The sequence below is a fragment of the Perca fluviatilis genome, chromosome 2, assembly GCF_010015445.1.
Source record: "Perca fluviatilis chromosome 2, GENO_Pfluv_1.0, whole genome shotgun sequence".
Taxonomy (NCBI): domain Eukaryota; kingdom Metazoa; phylum Chordata; class Actinopteri; order Perciformes; family Percidae; genus Perca; species Perca fluviatilis.
In genome coordinates this window covers 21,787,128-21,808,884 of record NC_053113.1, presented here as the reverse complement: position 1 = coordinate 21,808,884, position 21,757 = coordinate 21,787,128, and the positions used below count along the sequence as shown (strand labels likewise).

General features: G+C 38.8%; 1 protein-coding gene across 2 annotated transcripts; it reads left to right on the top strand.

Annotated features, from left to right (window-relative positions):
• Window positions 1-13,940: 13,940 nt before the first annotated feature.
• siae (sialic acid acetylesterase) lies at window positions 13,941-21,345 on the top strand. 2 transcript variants are annotated; one of them, XM_039790066.1, is made up of 10 exons: window positions 13,941-14,135; window positions 14,305-14,466; window positions 17,107-17,261; window positions 17,574-17,712; window positions 18,016-18,181; window positions 18,394-18,476; window positions 18,556-18,689; window positions 18,897-19,051; window positions 20,250-20,436; window positions 20,640-20,939. In XM_039790066.1, the coding sequence occupies exons 1-10, from the start codon at window positions 14,024-14,026 to the stop codon at window positions 20,937-20,939; spliced, it is 1,593 nt and encodes a 530-aa protein (XP_039646000.1). In that variant the 5' UTR covers window positions 13,941-14,023. The 2 variants fall into 2 exon arrangements, with proteins under 2 accessions (XP_039646000.1, XP_039646009.1); XM_039790075.1 differs by lacking the exon at window positions 13,941-14,135 and having other exon boundaries at window positions 20,640-21,345.
• Window positions 21,346-21,757: the final 412 nt, after the last annotated feature.

Below are 21,757 nucleotides of genomic sequence, written 5' to 3'. Positions count from 1 at the left end.
TGCATCACAAGATGTTACTGCTATTTAAAGTTTAAAACAGCAATCATGCAGCGAAGTTCAATATTTACTTAAGAACATTAAGATGGAGGTTCTGCTTTCACATTAGCATTGGATTCAAAAGATGTTTTTCTTTGTTTTTAAGTGTATTTAAGCTGTGTCTAAAAACATGTCTAAATACACACAAATCAACTAATTACCACAAACTGCACATTTCATCAGCCAAATAAATAATTAGCCCACGGGTAAACAGCCATGGTGTTCATCCATCCATAACTGTCGAGGTTTATCTACAAATGTGAGTGTCCTCACCTCTCTAACAATTTCATTTAAATTGAAGCTGGCTGGGAGCTGATTAAAATCAGAAAACCTTACAGTATGTGAGCAGTAAGATGCCTTTTCACAGGAGAGGCAGTTGAAAGTCAGTCTCTTGGATGAAGCTATTAGCATACCTGCTTCCTCTCTTGCTCTGCATCATACTCCCATCTCATCTTACCAGAAATGGGCATGCAGTAAGAAATTTGTGCGTGCAGGGAGCAAATCTTTCCCTTTGTAAATTAAAGGAGACAGGCTTTCACTACACTACGCTTAAAAATGTCCATCTCTCCACACTGCACATCAAATTTAACCCTTGTGTGGTCCTTCGGGTCCCAGTGACCCGAAGGACAACACAAGGATTATGTACTTCCCTTTACTTTGTTGAGAATTGCTCTCTAAACCCTGTTTCTTGTAAAGTAAGTAAGTAAAGTTTATTTCTAGAACACATTTAAACACAGTTTAAGCTGACCAAAATGCTGTACAAACAAGAACTAAGGTGCTGTATTAACCCTTGTTTAGAGAGCAATTCTCAACAAAGTAAACGGAAGTACATAATCCTTGTGTTGTCCTTCGGGTCACTGGGACCCGAAGGACAACACAAGGGTTAAATGACTTTAGAAAGTGTTTATTCCTAGACTTATTTTTGCACTTTATCATACAGACAGCATGCAAGGCTGACAGAGTTTGACCAGATTTTAAGAAGTGCATTTTGCTCATAAAAGAACTACACGTTCACAGACTATTAATCTTGAGAGGTGTCTGGCAAGACGGTCAGAGTGTTTTCTTTTTCTGCTACACTGTTAACACCTCAGTCAATTTTGATTGAATATATAGGAAATTGCCTCTTGAGCATTCAACAAAGAGGAAAATGCAAAGGGAATAGGAGATATATGACCCCAACTCTTAATAAGTCCAATTTAAAATTGGAAATACTCATACATTTCATCCAGTGCATGACCTGTGCCATTTTGGGACTTTATTGCCTTTGATATATCAAGTGTTTGATTTGGAGGCCATTATTCTTGCTGATCTAAGTCCTCTGCTGGCGTACAGCAGCGTGTTGGGAATTGTAGCATAATTTTATTTTCACTGTAAACCTGCACACCTGACAGTCAATAAGCCCGGATAGACACATGACTACAGCTGATAAGCTACAACAGCTCCCCGACATCACCTGTGCTACAAAGAGAGATTTGTGAAATAGATTTTATAATTGTCATTCTGCTATGAGCAAGCCGTGACTTTGTGATGGATGCTGGTGTGCGAAGTTGATTCTCTCAACCTTAGTATTCATGGAAACACAGAGAAAAGTCACTGTCAAGACTGCAGCTATAATTTTATTTATTCTATCGTTGTTTTATTCTTTATTTTTATTTTTATGCTGCTTTTAAATGTCTTATCTATCCCTACGGTGTCCTTGAGTGCCGAGAAAGGTGCCTTTAAATAAAATGTATTATTATTATTATTATTATTATTATTATGTAATAGATATTGAGGCAATTGCAAGGCAATCTCATAAACCGAATGTGTAATGACTCCATTATTTGATAGTGTGTCGCGAAGTGGATTAAGAATACAGGTTTTAGATCCTGGTAATTAATAAACAGTGTACAGAGTACACCATTGTTATGTAACAAAAATGATATTAAATGCAACTTATGTTACGACACAAGCCACACGTGTCTGTGTCACCAGTATAGACATTTTCATTATAAAACATTATATTATGAATATAATCCCTGCGCCATTCATTACACATCAGATTGCCTCATTCAAATGCTATTTTTATTAATATATACATTCTTATGAGAAGGTTAGCAGAAAGGAAAGAAAAGATAAAGAGGTGTTTTCTGTACAATGCATCAAAATCTCCCACTCCCGCTGCTATATATAACACTTTTGTTAAAGTGATTCCACACTGTTAGGCCTGGGAGCTTATCCAAGCTATTAAAAGTGGGATTTAGCATGAAATGCACCATTGGTAATATTTAAGTGTCATTTGTCCATAAAATTAAGAATAAAATTAAATCCCTCTGTGTTGGTCTGATGTGGCTTATCTTTGAAACTTGGTTATTATAATCCAGATGACTGAAGTTATCCTCTCTATAAGGCTTAAAATAAACTAAAAGGCAAACACATCAGCTCCCTCACATCCTTGGAAAAATACACAAGGCCTTGCTTATTTTACTGACATGAGAGTGCCACCTGCTGATCTGAAGCATATCCAGCAGCCATGTGACATCTCTACTATATAATGGCTTCTGTGTGTCAAAATAAAAACTCAGTCAATCTTTTAATAGGTAAACAGCAGATTCAGCTGGTTTTAAAATAATGTATTATGCTAATGCTCACTTTTTATTTTAAAGCTATTTAATCATCTGGGGAAGCGTAAGTGAGATATTACTGTTTGCACCAAGTGTGTGACTGCAAGTGTCTTTCATGCAGACTGTTGATGATGAAGGAGCTGCGGAGATGTTCCATTTTTATAAGCAAAAGTGTTACAGGAGACATGAATGTAGGGCTAGCCGCAGCCATGAATAAACTCAGGAAAACACCTAGAAGAGGAAGACACTGGGAGAAAATGGCCTTTTTTTCACACACATACACTCTCAAAATGTTGCTTTTCAAGGAGCAACAAAGGATTTTTCCCATTAGAGACCCAGTTGTTTCTTTTCAATGTTCATGTGTAGATACTGGACATATTTCACACAACAGGCAAAAGGAAACGAAGTCTTGTTAACTTCACAAAAAAATAAACTTTCTTAATGTCTGTATCCTCCTTTTATGTGCATTTGTTTTTTATGATGTACCTCTTATAACGTACATAGTCACTCAATACCCATCGTCATATTCTCCACTGCCAAGAATGGAACAGCAGGTATTTAAAATAAAATAATGATTTATAGTGAATGTCAATGTGCAGCTAATTGCATACATGTAGTTGTGTGTATTGTCTATCCCTGTGCCTGCTATTGTCTACTCCTGCTGGTAATATAAAAGATACATAGTCTTTTATTTTCATTGGGAGAAGAGGGCTGGTTGCTTGGCAACACAGCATGCCTATATAGTTAAACAAAACATAATAATAATAATAATAATAATAATAAACCTTTTCATCAAATTCAGTGATTTATCATAGTATTTCTCATGCATCATAAAATGTGCCGCCACATACAGAAATTGAAAAAAAAAAAGATATTTTTTTTTTTTTATATATATATATATATATATACAAGGTATATAATTAATGCTGCTTATTTGATCAGCTGTCAAATTGCACCTTTCACTGCAACTTGAAAAATGAGTATGGTATATTGATTTATGCTTCAAAGCAAAAATCACAATAGCTGATGAACCAGATACTCCCATTTATTAAAGTGACACTTAGCTGGGATTGTTCCTCCCAGGCTTGTATTAATGTGGGGTTTGGTTTATGATCTAATGCCACTAATGATCAGGCTTGCCACTGAAATAGAAAAGGTAATTAATAATGTTATAGTATTTGCATTTTGCTTTGCTGTCATTTTGATATTGCCCCTCTGGTTATTCACTCTGTTGATGATACTAAGGAGCCCACCTCGGTCAATGGTTTGCTTAGTTTGCTCTAATATGATTAGAAATCATGACACAAGGGTGAAGAGCTCTCTTTTCACTGGTGATGTGTTACATTGTTTGCCATCAGTGAGTGCATTTTCTTCTACCTCCAGCTGTTTCTCATGAAGCTATATTGAATGTAAGACAGAAACTTAGGTAACACTCACTTTGGGTCAACTACCAGACATAGTGTCAAACACGACTGTGCATATATCTACTGATCAGCCTAGCAACATTTTGTCATGCAACAGAAACATTATAAAGTAATGCTGCAACACTTTAACCCATCATGAAGCTGGGAACCAATTTAGATCTGTGTAGGAGGCTGAGAGCTGGAGCGGCAATACGTGAGGCTGGATGTGAATGGGTATATTGGTTTAGTTACTTTTTTTGTTTCATATAAGAGTTGCAATAATTAAATTCAGTGACATTTGTACCAGCCTTATGGTTTTCTAGATACATACAAAAGCGGCCCCCCCAAAATGCTGTGCCCCCACTTGAGGCACAGATCTCTTAAAAATTACTTTAATTTTATATTATCATAGTTGCTAATTTTGTGTATTAATGTTGCATTCTTTATCATTAAAACATTATAAATATAAATAAACAATGGTGTGATTTTGTTGATTGATGGGAATCTACACTGCAACAGCCTATCACGGCCTTACTAAAAGAAAGTTAGCACGACGTGACGTAGCCTACGCCAGTGTAGCTGCTCAACAGTTACCGCACATTTTGAAAGCTGGATGAGTTTTCACCGGCTTACTCACTTCAGTTCTCATGGTAAGTGGTTGAAAAGCCCACCAACATTCTCCTCTGCCAAACTGGATACCGCACCGACGCCCTCCTGATGTTGTCGTTGGAGAAGGAGCCTGGACGACAGTCTGAGCCTGATGCTAGTAGTCCGTGGAGCCCGACCCTGGGCCTGGCGGACCTGCAGGTCAAGTGCAACTGGGACTGGGGCAGCATTTGGGCCACAACTAACTGTTGAATCAGGGTGTGACGGACAAACCCAAACAGGTTGTGTTGAGGAAATATCCAGTTAAAAACGTAGCTGTAGCTGGTATTTGAACAGGGACTGGCTTGCGTAGGCTACTCGGTGGAAAAGGACCCCATTTTGTAGGCCTGCAGGAAATTCACATCTGTATCATCGGACCACTTCTTCATTAAGGGGTTTAAGATTTACAGACAAGGGCTTAAATAAGCATGCAGCTTCAAATACAGGAGGGACTGAAGAGAGGACATGCTGCTCCACTCAAAGTACCGGTAGGTTCGAAGTTCTGTGTGTGTGTGTGTGTGTGTGTGTGTGTGTGTGTGGCGCATGGCGTGTCTGTGTCTCATGGCACATGCATAGCAATGCATATATCCTTCTATTGACTGCTTTAAAATGCAATGTTTGAGAGATGCTTCTGGTGTTACATCTAATATGTGTATAGTCAAGTTTTAGGATATCATAACATTGCTTCTATGTAATGTGTTGTAGGCTATATAGGCTACCTGGTCATATTGCTGTTGGTTATGTTTAACGTGATGATTACGTGCGAATAGTATAACAAGAGTATATGATTATTATACATATACGTACTGTACGCCAATAATAATTGTGCCCCCATGTATTTCATGTGCCCCTTAAGACTGAGGTCTAGCGCGGTCTGATTACAGTACAAACATCTGAACATCTGAGACTGGTTAAAAATAAACCATATCAAAGGTTTACAGCTAATAAGCTAGCCATTTTGGACTGTCTAGTTCCCGTTCCCTTAAAGGTCAGTACTACCGCTATTGGTCACCAGCGCAAATTTGCGGGTTAAAGTATAAAACGAAGTGTGCATATTTACTTTGCCCCTGCCATAATTTAATTAATTAATTTGGCTCTGAAATCCCACTGTTTAAATTGCTGGTGTAAGCTGCCTGTATATGAAAATATCTATACTATACAGTAGTGCCCTCTGGTTGCCTGGCAACCTCACAACGATGACTCCAGGAAGTTACTGGGATGGCCAGGAAATAACACCCCGTAAAACCCCACCATGACATTTTTACACTTTTGTATGTGCTCATATTATGCTTTTTGGCTTTTCCCCTTTCCTTTATTGTGTTATATATCTTTTTGTGCATGTTATAGGTTTACAAAGTGAAAAAGCCCAAAGTCCACCCCAAAGGGACTTACCATCTCCAACAGAAAACACTGTTCACAAACTGCTCCAAACAGCTCAATTGTAGTCCAGCCTTTACTTCCGTGACGAATGTGCGTCACTTTGTAACACACGTTATAATGCTCACCTAGCTGCTAGCGTTGCACGCCCTCATACTCTGCTTCTGACTGGGTAGTAGTCCTTACATAGATACTGCACATGTGCGACTCCCAACAAAGATGGAACAGAAGTGTGATGTCTCACTCTGTAGCTAAAACAGAGAGCTCAACACACAGGCTGAAAAGAGGAGCTGCAGCAATGTGCAGTACAACAAAAATATGGTGGTTTTTTTTTTTTATTAAACCACATAAACCTATTTTGATAACCTCTAAATACAATTATGAACCTAAAAATTAGCAAAATATGAGCACTTTACATAAATAAGATATAACGTGATAATTAATGAGATGTGAAAGGTGCTGGCAGGTGCATTTTATTACCTTTGGACAAAGCCGGGCTAGCTGTTTCTTACTGTTTCCAGTCTTTGTGCTAAGCTAAGCTAACCAGCTCCTGGTGGTAGATTCATATATATGTACACAATCTTCTAAACTAACTGTATGTGAGAAGGCCAACAAGCATATTTCCCAAAATGAAAATAATTACATGGCCTTAATTTCAAATGACTTGTTTACATTATTGTACATGAGAATTTCTTGAATTCCATTTCTTGAATTGACTGTACTGGAAGTGAATGTACAGTAGCGTGAACATCTATTCTTCAGCATCTTGTTTTGGCATGAATGGAGCAAGGCAGTTTCATGTGTAAACTGATTTAGGTGGCAGCGAGTGTTAAAGTGTATTACCGTGATGCAATGTAGGCTACAGGAGAGGATGCTCAGGCTCCTCTTATGCACCTAATAGCTGCCAAGTGACTTAAAGGGAGGCACTAATTCAAGGGATTCATCACATGATGGATGGGAGCTGATGTGTTAAGAGACCTAGGAGGGCCCCAGACAGCAGTCATAAATCTTGGTTCATGCATGAAACCACAAACATATTTGCATCTCTCATTTCACCACATGAAATTAGCTGTAAAATCTGACGGAACAGACCAAAGCCCATTCCACGGATCACTTGAGGAGGGACAGCCATTTTCAACCCAATTTCTGCAATCTAATTTGAGCACTGCCTTGGACTCTGAAGTGGAGCGGTAATATTGAAGCATTACTCACACAGAAATGCACTGTCCCATCAGTCTGATGGTGTCTTGGTCTGCATGTACAGAAACATGATGAGTAAATTACAAATATGGATGACACATTTTTTCATTTCAGAGAGACTCAAATGTGTGCTTAATATTGATATTGTGTGTGTGTGTGTGTGTGTGTGTTGTGTGTGTGTGTGTGTGTGTGTGTGTGCAATTGACCCTTTGCTAAGCCCCGCCCTCCTTAGTTACTGTTGCTACGCCTGACAAGCTTTCATGCCTGGCACATCTATTACAGTCAAGGGGGTAAGCTTCGCTTCAGAACTCGAGCCATCATGGCGCCATTTTGTTGCTAACTGGCCATCACCTCCTGTTAGCATTCCGCTTACCGCCATTTTTTTTTTACGTCACTTGACTGAGAATAACTTTACATCCGAAGCGTTTAAAGACTTGATTTGTCCATTGTTTAGTTCTAAAGAAACACAACAACGTATAAAAGGCTCCATTACCTTGTATCTCACGTTATGGCTCCGTAGCAGACGTTTTTGTAAAAATAGGCTAACGATTGTGTCATAACCAAGTGACTTACTGTCGCACAGTAGAGGAATTACCGTTAGTACAGGAGAAGCTCGCGAGGCAGTTTCGAACTTCACGTTAGCTGTTTAGGTTTAATTACTAATGTTAACTAGCATGTTAGTTAGCAATAATTAGCCTGTGCTTATATCTCCTTATTACACCTACACTCTCCGTCTCTGTAAGATTGGGAATGATTGAGATTTCTCTTGGCACAGCTACCAGAACACTAACAACTTTCAGACACGTTGCTCACGTCACATTTACGCTGTCTCTGTCAGTTGGAGGCTGCGCAGTAAAGCTGTCCATCACCGGAAAAGTGCTTCTAATAGCCTTCACTGGTCTCCGTCCAGAGCAACAGGGTCTATTGGTCCATTAATATATATGTCAATGATTACAGTATGTATGCATCGGTGTCAGACATTCCCAAGGAGCTAATTAGTCATTTTTGGCGAACAGGTGAAATATCTGAGAGAGCAAGACAAAAGGGACTGCAGTATGCATTCGAGGGATATATCCACGACATAATATGCAACCCATTAGAGAATAATTTCATCAAAATTGAAGCTAAAGCCGTAGGTCATGCCATAATGTGAGCCGCCTCATACGCTGGCCATTCAAATGTGAACAGCTATGTTCATGCACAACAGGGTAAGTGAAATTCGAAAATAATCGAATAATTATAAATCAAACATTAGCCTGAACACTTTGCAATTATAACATTCTCGAGCTTATATTTTTAGCGATTAACAAAATGCTGGAATATATTTTAAAGTATGTCAGTGAGCCTCCGTCTTGCCTTTAATCATCTTAAGGACAATTCCGGCGCAAAACGAAACTTTATAACAGATGTGTACCCACTTGCTCGCTCTCTAGGACTCTATGTTTTCAGGCTAATCGAATGTGTTTGTAGCTTGAAGCTAGCGCGGACCGCTGATTAGCTTACAACGCTAGTATTTGGTGCACAGGGAAAGTAAAAACAAATCGCTATTTATACCACTAAAAAGGCTCAAATATCACCACACTTCAACGGTAGCATAATGACAGTCCCTAAAATGTTAACCAAAGCATTGAGAACATTGTAAGTGTACAGACAGTTTATTAAAAAGATAGTTTAGAAAGACAGTAGCTCGAGAAGGCGACTGTCTTTATAATCTATCTTTCTTCAGTCTTTTTCTCAATGCTTCGGTTAACATTTAGAGACCCTCATTAGGCTACCGTTGAAGTGTGCTGATATTTTGAGCCTTTTCAGTGGTATGAATAGCGATTTGTTTTTACTTTCCCTGTGCCCCGAATACTAGCGTTGTAAGCTCATCAGTGGTCCACACTAGCTTGTTTCAAGCTACGAACATATTCGATTAGCATGAAAACATGTCCCAGAGAACGATCGAGTGGGTACACATCTGTTATTATCCCCTAGGTTCGTTTTGCACTGGAATTGTCCTTTATTTTACGTTCAAACATATGCATTATGAACAAAGAACCGTCATTATTTCCAAGCAATGCTGTGCTGAGTTAGCTAGCTAGCTAACATTAGCGTGTTCTTGCCTTGGAGCAAACGTAGCTAGCTAGGTGTTTTTGTTAATCTTGTCGACATTTAGTTGTGAATGGGGCCTCCCACACTGCTTGATCCACGCCCGGCATTTCTCCCCTTGGGTTTTAGGTTTCAGGAAGGGAACAAATTCCACCCCCCCGTCCAAACTTTTAGGATACCGGGTATCGGATTTGCACAACGCTTTGGCATGTTTCCCTCACTTGAAAGCTTGACAGACCTCCTGCACCTAGTTACGGTTGCTAAGCCACGATTGGCCTGTGGCAGTTTTCAGGCGTGGCTTAGCGAAGGGTCAATTAAGGCTGCTGGGCATTGGTGAAGTTCTTGGCATGGTATTTTGTCTCTGTCAGTAAATACCTGTATGGAGAAAACATGCCATTGCCATTTAGTCTTCTTGATGTGTGATCTTTCTTGGCAACCATATTGTTGTGATATTGGTGTCCCATGTCGACATGCTAGTTGTTTAGTTTTGTGAAGTGAGATTTTGTTGTTATTGTTTTCATACGAAAACGGACCAAAACTTTAAAACATCTGCACTCCAGCTTTAAAAAGCCCAGACCACATAACTGTTGTTTTAAATGGCCTACTCACGACACTCAATAATTAATAGGAGTGATATGTTAAATAAAAGGTATACTGAAATAAATAAATAAATAAATAAATAAAAGAAGAAAAATAATGGGTCATTTGTTGTAATAACAGTCCACTTAATTTTGTTGTATTTTTCAATTATGTCAAACATGTCTTATTTATGAATTATTTGAAATTTCATTAAGCACAAAATTATACAGTTTTATAATGCATATTGAAACAGACTGGAACATTCTCCAATGTTTATGCTTACCTAAAATAAATGCTTAAAGATTGCCTAAAAGATTTCCTTTCTGATTCCCTTTGGGCATTTACAAACTGCTTTAGCATGATATGCAAACAGAAGCAACATTTGCATTGTCCTTAGCATCATGGGAATGATTTCAGTGTCACAGAGAAATATGTTTGACCTGCATGCATGCAGAGCTTAAGATCCTGATTCAAAGTATATTCAGAACTGGATTTTAAGGGTTGCAAATTTTGGGAACTTAAGCTCTCATTTTAACAAGGAAATAAATAAAATGTATTCACAATTTTATAATTTGCTGTTCAACACTGAGCAAAAGCAAACTACTGTTTCGAGAAATAAAATTTATTTGAAAAATACATTTTACCGTCACAGTAACTTCATTTTGCAGTCTGAAACCAAATGAATCAAAGACACCTTTAGAAGTGATAAGACTAATTTTCCATATTACTGTTAATGATTATAGCAAGAAAATGTGTGTGTGAATACTAACTAATAAATACATCATAAAGTGTATCTTTCAGACGTATCTCTCCCAAACAGTCAGTTCAGAGAGATACTTCTCATTCTGTTTACTTTTCATCGTGTCTTAACATGGTATATGTTCAACTGCCCCTGTGTTGGAAGATGCTGTAAGAAGGCGGAGGAAAGATTTGACGGCTGAGTCAATTAGCAGTCGAGATGACAAGGATGGGCAAGACTAGGAAACTGAAATTATAAAAATAATCCATGGAAAATAAAATAAGAAAGAAAGAAAGCATTCACTCCACAGCATATGTCTCATATACATTTGTGTGAGGTATAATTGCAGTTTTTTTCGATTGCTAATCGACAGTAGCCACAACTGGAGTCACATTTGCAAAACTCAAACCACAGTCTGCATTACCAAAAGTCACCTGAGCTAAACAGTTCACATCACCTGCAAAACTCATTGAAAGCAACACAACTCTTAACACACATCTCTAAACAGGCTCAGTGCAGCCAAACAGTATGCACAGGCCTCACTGAGATAACACACACTGTCACTCAGAACACACTGAGGGTAAAAACACTAGCATCAAACACCAATACACAAATTACAAACTTTCTCATCTTTACAGTTTGAACAATTTGAGTGACTTGACACTACTCAATAGTTTATTTAAGGAAAAGATATGGATTGTATAATAAGCAATTTTTACATAAGGTAAACAAGAAGGAATGAAAATCAGCAGTTTTCTTCAATATAGTATTTTGTCTCTAGTAATTTATGGAATTACTGGGGGAAAAAAACTAAAGGTACATACGTAACAGTATCAATAAGTGTGACTAATCCTGCCTCTCTCCAGCATCATGTGGCAAGTTCTCTTCATCACATTGGATGTCTGCATCATCTCTAAATACAAATGAATGTGGTGTTTCTATTGCTTTCACCTCCATTACTTTCTGAAAAACAGTAAGAACGCAGTTTTACAATTGTAAAGATATAGTGTTTTTCACGTTTTTTTTTTATAGCTGTGTATATAACCTCAGACATCTTACCTGGACATGTTGGTATCTTTGCTCTTTTACCTGTTTCTCTCAAACGGTACAGTGTATAATTGTTTCATTGTTATTTGGTGTTTGTATACAAAAAAGGCTTTCTCTATATAAATACCATATATGTTCACTACTGTAACTAGTCTAAAACAAGACACCTGCTTAGGCTTTCAACTAAAATTGCAATCAGCAGTGTTTGATAGGCACCAGACTGAAATCTATTCTGTTTTCAATGTGTGGCAGTTTTGACAGCAGTGTGTTAGCATTTGAACAAAGTGCATTAAATCTACAGTGTTGTCCACGTTGTGGTTAAAGTCATGGGATAAGTGTGTAGAGTTTTGAAAACTGTGTTCAAGCAATGAAAAACGAACTAGAGTTTGGTCCACATGAACTGCTGCTGTGCAGACTGTAGTTAGAGTTGTACACATGTGACTCCAGTTGTGCCCACTGTCGTTTAGCAATTGAAAAAAAACTGTAACAGTTAGCACATAGGCTGAACATATATACCGTGAATATTGGGCTGACATTAAGATAAATGTGCTATTTCAAATTTCAAATGTTATGCTTGGCCTTTGAAGGCGTATGTAGTTGACACGGTAGGTGCACATGGAAAGCAGCAGGGTAAGGGGAAATAATTGTATGTCTCACTCATGTATAGTTACCCTACATCTCACTATAACACTTCATGAATATTTATATTCCTCACTTTACAGTCCTCTCATTACTGTATGCTCCACCCAACAGCTTTTTTATTCTCCTTATCCATCACTTATCTTTGTATAAGTGTTGAGTATTCTGTTAAATAGCATGTCAACAAAACACGCCCTGTTCATTTGTCTTGATTATAGGCAAACTCATAAAACACTACAGAAAATAAACACCTGGCTGGTAAACTGTTAGATAATGAATGTTACACCTGCTTTTCATTTTTCATGCTGTTGTTTAAGTCTGCAGATGTTAATTACTTTGGCCTTCATCAGGATTCGCCTCACTGTAGCATGCTGCTTTGGGCATCTGAGGGGCAGATTTGAGAAACTATGCAATTATGTTAGCATCAAGTTTTGCAAGTACTCACTGTAGTTAACTGAGGGCGTAGAGAGTGTAGTGGAATGCTATAAGCCTGATCATTGGAGATTTGTATAAATAAAATGTACTCGACCATTTATTTTTGTTTATCTTATTGCTGGTGTTCCGCAAGTTTAATTATGATTCATTATATAACTGACAGCATGAAGCGAGCTGAGAAGTGATCTTGTTTCTATATTTGGAAATGTATCCAAAATGAGTGTTATTTATTCAAAAACATCCCAGAGTGTGTGAGAACATCTCAAGTTGTCTATGTTTAAGAAGATGAGTCACTAAAAAAATAACAAGAAAGACACAGAAAAAAGCCCACACTGGGCTACAATAAAGGGCGTCAACTCTTGAATAACCGTTGCCACAGCAACCATTCTGGTACAGGACAGACCTAAAACATCAAACAGGTTTACTAGCATTAATAATTATACTAGCCTTTATGATAAGCATCAATAATTATCATATAGTGGATCAAATCGACTGCAGCACACACAACACAGAGAAGTTGTCAAAAAACAAAACATTTGCATTCAATAAATGAAAAATCCTCTCTTACATTCCTACAGACAAAATTTGACATATTTATTTGTCAATGAAGCTACATTATATATATTTTTATATTAGGCTTAACATTGAATTAGTAAAACAAAGAGTGAATTTTGTACAAAAGGACTGTAACGTTGGAAGATACCCTCCTGATTGTCAAAATGATACCGCCAAAAGCCTCGAAATAGCTTCAGTTGTTTTGAATGCATTTTTGCATAGAATGAGGACTGTGGATTTTATCCCCAATCTGTTCCATTATATCTGCTTTAAGAAGGGCTCTTTTCATTGTTAGTATGGACAAGAACAACAACTAAAGTGACTCTTGAAATGTAAATGGGCATGCATGAGTAGGCCTATTGTTGTGAGACAGAAAAAATGTGAACCTATGCTTTAATTAAAATGTTTTTTTATTCAATATCATTCATACGTGGTTCGAACTATGGAGATAGTTATACAACATCATTGAATTAGATTAGATTAGACCATAGACTTTAACAGTTTACGGATTATTAGACCAATACTTTTTAAGAGGATTTTTGAGCTTTTGTGCTTTTATTTTGAAGGTCCTCAGTCAGATAGTGACGTCACATGGTCGATGAAAACAAGGAACTGTAGCTAGTTTAAAAAAAAAGAAGTGTTCCGTCCATTCACTTAGCATGTAACCGACTGGTATGATTTTCTCTGACAGAGTTTTTCAGCTTTTTGTTAACGTGGGTTGTATTCTTGTAATGGCAATTACTCTGTGTGTTGTCTTTATACTTGTAGCTTCTATTCACGATTGTGGTGAGTAACCGTCTGCCAAACTGTTTGTCAGCATAATTTATCATATTAAATTATAACGTTAACGTTATATGCTATGTCAACATATTCTACACTCTCTAGAGTAGCTATGTTTCATTGCATTTTATATAAGCACCAAGGAAATAATACAATTGTATTTGTGTGTGTGTAGATAGCGACCTGCGCTTTGCCTCCTACTATGGAGATCACATGGTGCTGCAGAAGTCTCCAGAGAAAGCTCTGCTGTGGGGCTACGGCCCTGAGGGCGCACTGGTGACCCTCTACTTGTCAGGATCAATCAAACAGAAAACCTCACCGGTCACTGTGACAAAAGGTGAGTGTGTAACAAACTGCTTCCAGTTAGTGGTGGGCAGATCGAGGCTTCGTAAAATCAATGAAACAGTTGAAGCAAATGTGCCATATTGTGTCGAGGCTTCGAAACAATCCGACACCCGTCTCAACGATGACACCTAGTGGTCACTTGCAGGTATTGATCTGAAACAACCTTGACAACGAGCCATTAAAAAAAAAAAATATTATTGTATTTTTCTAATATGTGAAGCTTGTAAGGCTTGTAGGCTCCTCACTGTGCATAATGTTATTTAGGTCATGAAAAAGGAATATTAATAAAAGAAATCAAGCCACAATGTCTCACTTTTTTATAGATTTTTATTCAAAAATATTAATATCTCTGCTGTGGAAGGACTTAGCCTACTTCTTTTTTTACAGATAGTTTCTCCAGCCTTTGAAAAAATCCTCTCACAAGGGACACTTGTTGCTAGCATGCAAAGATATTTTTTTAGTAAGGACATACAAATGAGGAAAGATTACTGCTCTCTCTTTCCAGTAAGTTAGGGGATCATGAGTTCTGGGCAAAAACGCATAGTTGAGGTATTTTTTCACTTCCACTGTGGCATCAGCTGTAGCATTGTGTATCGTCTGGGTTTCACGGATACGATCATCAAAACGTTCCCATGAACTGTCCTGTGTTTCTACTGGTGTTGATGTTGATTATGATCGGTCTATCTATCTATCTATCTATCTATCTATCTATCTATAATGTGTCACTGTATGTATACTCTGTCTCTAGCCTATCAGTCAATGTGTAAATTTAAATGTAAGCCTAAATATAACTAAACAAATTGCACTATAGCCTAAATGTCACTATATCACCAAAAATCCGCTATCTCAAAATCAAACTCCTCTCACAAAAACCCAAGAGGTCAAGCTGTATTGACTTCACTTTTATACAGATGTGCGATTGTGTGGTCTGTTCCAGACCCTGTCAATCAAACTCTGATTCGGCGGACCATGCCACCTGTCGAAACACTTGTGAAACACTCCGATGCTTCATTTAGCCGTAGTCACGTGACATGGGTGTTTTGAATCACGCTTCGGATCAGTGTTTCGAAACATCTGCACTTCGGGATCTCAACATAGCTTCGGAACGTCAGTTTCGCGTCAGCCATCCCTACTTCCAGTGCACAATTTCTGTCAAGTGAGAAGTTTATGCTGACAACCACAGGCTACTAAATAGGTCAAACTGAGTGATCCTGACAGGGACAGATGGCAGAGACTGCATTTTTGAATCACAGCTTTTGTTGTGTAACCACTGTTAAGACAGTTAGGGTTTGGCCTGAATAAAGTTGAAGTTACGTAATTCCTCAACCGTTTTTATAGATGTGTCATGATTCCTGGTTGTTCCTGTTGTTGGTGAAGACCACAGATCATGTAACCATTTTAATTCTAGAATCAGGATTGCTCTCTTTATGCTGACTTGAATGTCTCAGGAGGAGGAGATGCATGTTTCTTTGTGTTGTCTCTGTGTACAGCCCTGGAAGTAAAATGAATGTCAAGTCGGGTACATTTTATTAATCAAGATGAATTACAGTCTGTACACCCTTCTGTCCTTAGACCCTCGAAAAAAGCGTCAATAGGTTACATCCTACACTTATTCATTTGGTTACTGTCATAAAAAGGGAGGGAGTCCACACAAGGTTTTTAATTAGAAACAAACATTTATTTAACTAAAGTTAACACAAAACAAGCAATGGAGTGGGTGGATCAGCCATGTGAGCAGTGCATGGATTTGTGTCATGTGTGCTGTGGAGGCGTTGAAGGTGCAAAAGCATGTGATGCAGGATGCACGATAAGGCCATGATCAAGTCAGACAGGTTACAGCCGTTTCCAGCAGCCTTTAGTCTAAACAGGAAGTCACAGAAACACTCCCATTCTGTTAGGTTGGGTTCCGATTTACTAAAATATTTTCAGACCCATATATCAGCTTGTACACAGTGTCCAGTTGTGACTTTTAAGACAGAGTAGCTGTTAACATGCTCTACCTGTGATCTTTTGCTGATGTTCATGAACAACAGACTGTAGATGATCCGTAATCTGAACGGATTTAGTCTTCTAAACTTCTAAACATCCCTATCAGCCACACAACATGTGTTCTGTGCATAATAATCCTTTAAATCAGACAAATAGTAATTCAAATCCCTCCAATCAAAGCAATAAAAAGTTTATGGTAAAATGTCATCATGTTATGTCGATTCTGAACCAATCAGCTGAGAGCCAGGCGTATCCCAGCATGCCTTGGTCTTGCAGTCGGTGGAAAGCAACTGCGCTGCGTGCGTCTCAAACCTGCAGTCACCTTTATCTCGTGAAGTTCTCGTTGCCCAACTGTGCACGACGTCAGAGCAAATCGGGATCAAGTCGGACACAGATCTATCCGATATTTGTAAAAGTATGCAAATATAAAAATAAAAACCACAAATCTATCCTGCATGCATTGGGCGGCAATCGATGGTGATCGATTCTGCGCAGTCCTGGTTCATCTCGAACGAGCCTAATGTATTTTTTTTTTTTAGGAATTGATAGCACTGAGATCGATTTCCGGGTCACACGCAGGTGGAGAGAGCAAACAAGGAGGCACAATAAAGAAATGAGAAGAGCCAATTGACTGTTTTTACAGGTATGTGGCGAGTCACTCTTGACCCTGTCGAAGCGGGTGGGCCCTACAATGTGACCGCAGCCGTTCACAGCAGCACAGCCACTCTGACAGATGTGCTGTTTGGAGATATTTGGCTGTGTGGAGGGCAGAGCAACATGGAGTTTCCAACATCTGAGGTAGGCCTGTAAGACCTGTCTTGTCTTTCTCATGAGCCCATTTGCGTTCATATAAATGTGCTGTAGAAACCTTTTTGTAGGGCTGAATTTAGAAACAAAACCCTTTCACTTACAGTATGTAACACAAAATATAGGAAGTATCAATTAAATTGGCTTTATTTCTTGTTTGCTGTAATAGTCTGAAAGGTTGCACGAATACATGAGTGATATGAAGCATTGAAGAACTTTTAATTTGATATGTATTTATGCATTTACCGTATTCATATTTTATTGTTTAATGAACTTTATTTTATTTATTCATTCTCCCAATAGATTTTCAATGCTTCAGAGGAGCTGGACCTCGCAGCGAAGTTTCCCCATGTGAGGACTTTTATGGCATCCTTGAAAATGAGTGAAACTGAGCTGACTGATTTAATTGAAGTGGAAATTCCCTGGTCTGTGCCGCCAGCAAGTAAGTCAAGGATTTATTTATTCACAGAATTGTTTAAAGATGTGTTTGCAGCTAAAGGTTTAGGTTTGCAACGGTGAACAGCAACTGAGCCAGTTCTAAATGCTATGTCATAGAAACATGGATTATATTGTATATGTTCCTAAATCCAAGCTAGTGTTTTGTTATGGTTACAGAACAGGGGCAGTATAGTACTGTATAATGTAGTCACATTTGATGAAATATGTTTGTTTATGTGCTTGCGTAGTACTACCTACTTGCCTTCTGCGAGTTAACTGTCCAATTAACAGGCAGGTGTGTTTCCAGATTTGACAAAGTTCTCTGCAGTGTGCTGGCTTTTTGGACGTTACTTGTATAAGACGCTGCAGTACCCCATAGGACTGGTGGAGTCCTGTTGGGGAGGCACACCTGTCGAAGTCTGGTCATCTTCAAGAGCACTGCAGCAGTGTGGACTAGAGCAAACTAACAAAGGGTAAAAATAAAGAGAGAAAAAACTATTCATTTAATCTGCCACATGCTGTGTATGGTAACTGATAAAGGACGCTTATCTAATTTTACCAGTTGACACATGGTTCTCACGCAAGTGTACTTTTTCTCCTGCTCTCAATGGTTCTATGTAATGACGAAGAAAAGTCTGCTTACATTAATTGCACCCTTGCTACTTTTTCACCTTAAATCTCTCAGTCCCAAAGATAATTCTGTCCTGTGGAATGCAATGATCCATCCGCTGCTCAACATGACCATCAAAGGTGCCATCTGGTACCAAGGTAAGACGATCTGCACAGGTATGAGATGTTCAGTACAGCCACATGTATAGCATGCATCGATAAGCCTTGTCACTTTCAGGTGAGGCAAATACAGTCTATCATCAAGAGAAGTACAACTGTTCTTTCCCTGCTATGATTGATGACTGGAGGATGGCGTTTCACCAGGGCTCAGGGGGGCAGACTGCTCACGACTTCCCCTTTGGATTTGTCCAGGTATGTTATTAGTTTTTAATTTGCACAATAGAAAAAAAGTGCAGATAACAAGCGATTTGAAAATGTAACGGTCAAAATAACGCAGGTCTCAGAGTGAACTTTTTGAAAACACTTTGTAGAATTAGAAAATGTATGACTATTGAAAGTTTTTTTCAAACATCATTTGCAGTATTGTAAATCTAATTCACGATTTCTTTGTACTTGCAGCTGTCCACCAACGAAAAGGGCTCCACTAGTGACGCCTTTCCAAACATCCGCTGGCACCAGACAGCAGACTACGGCTTTGCCCCAAATGCCCGGATGCCGAAAACCTTCATGGCCGTGGCTTTGGATCTACCAGATGCAACCTCACCTTTTGGCACGTAAGGATTGTTTATATGTACTTATACCATATGAAATCTGCACAACACCAAGGGGCATTACAGTGTGCTTATACAGCTATTTGTTAATACTTATGTGTGATTAACAAATGGTGCCACATCAGCAACTGTGCAAATCCTTTGCATAGATTATATCAATAATTCTTACATAAACAATTCTTACAGAATTCCATGTAAGACTAACTTTGAATTTGATAGATGTGTTGCCAAAAGTCAGTGCTTTTTTAACAACAACAGGTTTGACCTTTTGGACTATATTTCTCAAACAAATGCTGCGGCAGGAGTTTTAATTGGGGCAAAGAGCTCAAATTCCACCTGTTCAAATATTTCAGCTCTGGCTTCCATTTAGTCTTTGGCTAGATTCTAAGATCCTAAAAACTTTTTAATGGACTTGCCCCTGATATGTTGCCAAGACACAGTAAGTCCCTGGCACAATTCCCCCATCAACAGACTTCCTAAATGTGCTGACTGAATGAGCTTTCTGCTGTTTTTGTCTTTTATTAAAAGTATGCAAATGATGTAGTCTCGCATATCTCCACAGCGCTGTGGAGTATACAATCGGACTGGCTCCTCCAAACATACATTCCAGGATAGGAGAAAAAAAAAAACACTCTGGGTTGTATGCATTTCTTCAAACCAATCCCAATCGTCTTGGGTAGCGCTAAGCTCCTGACACAGCAATGGTGGCTCTACAAGACATTTTTTTTTTAACACAGTACATTAATGTGAGCTATTTAAATTATCTGGATACATGGTTACACATAATTTGCTCTTACCAGTGTGTCGCCGTGCGTACTTCATCCATGGCAATCCCCCACCAATCGATCCCAAAACGTCCCAGTTAGATAGTAAATGCCGTGAACATATTCTTTGTAAATCTTTACAATCCTTCACAGAAATAAAACAAGCAGCCCTGACTTGTTGCACAATCCAAATTTTCTTGGAAACTAGTAGCTTGCTAGTTTACAAGTTTGTTTTTGTTTCCCTAAGAGAACGGAGTTATGTTCCAGCGATTAACCTGGAAATGAACTGTCCTTGAGCCAGACTACATGTGACTTGCCATTGTATATATCCAGTGATGAGTACTGCATTGACTTTCAACCTCCCTAACTGGTCTTACCATCTGGTTCATCCATGTGGTTTGTTAAAATGATGAAGTGATATTTTATGTTTGTTTCAGGATCCATCCCCGAGACAAACAGGATGTAGCCTACAGACTGACATTGGGAGCAAGGGCAGTGGCTTATAATGAGAAGGACGTGTCCTTTCTTGGACCTTTCCCCAACACAATCCTGGTCACTAAAATGTATGTCAACGTTACTTACGACCAGAAAGTCTCTGTCACACCATCTAAGGACACCTTTGAGGTAAGGCTGGCAGCAGTGCAGTCATTGAGTCATGTCCCATATTCACCTGTCTGCTTCTTTACCAATGCGAACACAAAATCACTATCAAATAACCATCAGATATAGTTGTTTAATTTGATCATTTCTTGAACAAACTGAATTCTTGCAAATAAACTCCAATCAGTGATTTTACTTTTTTTGTTTGTTTTTTTTCTTTTATCAAGATCTGTTGCTCAGAGACTCACGATCCATGTGGGCCTAAGTCTCGCTGGGTTCCAGCTCCCATCATGCAGCAGGGTCCGACCAGTGTCCAGTTATCTGCTAATTTGTGTGCACTTACTGATGAAGTAGCTGCCCTCCGATATGCATGGAGAGACTGGCCCTGTGACTTTAAAGCCTGTCCAATCTACAGCAGCAGTGGGATTTTACCTGCGCCTCCTTTTAATATCAACCGCTATCCAGCCAAAGGAAACCAGAAACTGTACAAAGACAACGTGATGAAAAAAAGTGCCTTGTTTCTTTAGCTCAAAATGAGCTGATTGGATAGATATGTAGTCAGATTTACCAGATTGTTCAGTGAAGTTTAACAAGATAATTGATGACTGGAAAAGTGATTGAAAGTAGATTGTTACTGAGAGAGACAAATTTAGCTAATAGTTTTTACAGATATCATATAATGCATTTGAGAATGCATGATGCATGAGAAGTTTTGATTTCTTCCTTGTTTGGATTGGTTTAAGAATAGACAATCATCGCCTCAAAGTGGGACAGGTCTCACAATTTGCGACACAAAAAGTACTGATTGCAAGCTTATCTTAAAGGTCCCATGACTTGGTGCTCTTTGGATGCTTTTATATAGGGCTTAGTGGTCCCCTAATACTGTATCTGAAGTCTGTTTCCCAAAAATCAGCCTTGGTGCAGAATTACAGCCACTAGAGCCAGTCCCACAATGAGCTTTCCTTAGTATGTGCCATTTCTGTGTCTGTAGCTATTTAGGAGGAGGGGGGGGGGCCTTGACCAACTGCCACTTTGCTCGTTTGAAAGCCATGATGTCTCTCTCTCTCATGGGTGGGCCAAATTCTCTGGGCGGGCAAAGCAGAGAAAGGGGAGGTAACCTTGCTCCTTATGACATCATAAGGAGCAAGATTCCAGATCGCCATCTGAGCTTTCATTTTCTCAAAGGCAGAGCAGGATACCCAGGGCTCGGTTACACCTATCACCATTTCTAGCCACTGGGAGACCATAGGCGGCTGGGGGAATGCATATTAATGTTATAATATGAAACCTCAAAGTGAAATTTTCATGCCATGGCACCTTTAACATTTATCTAATCTCCTTTTTA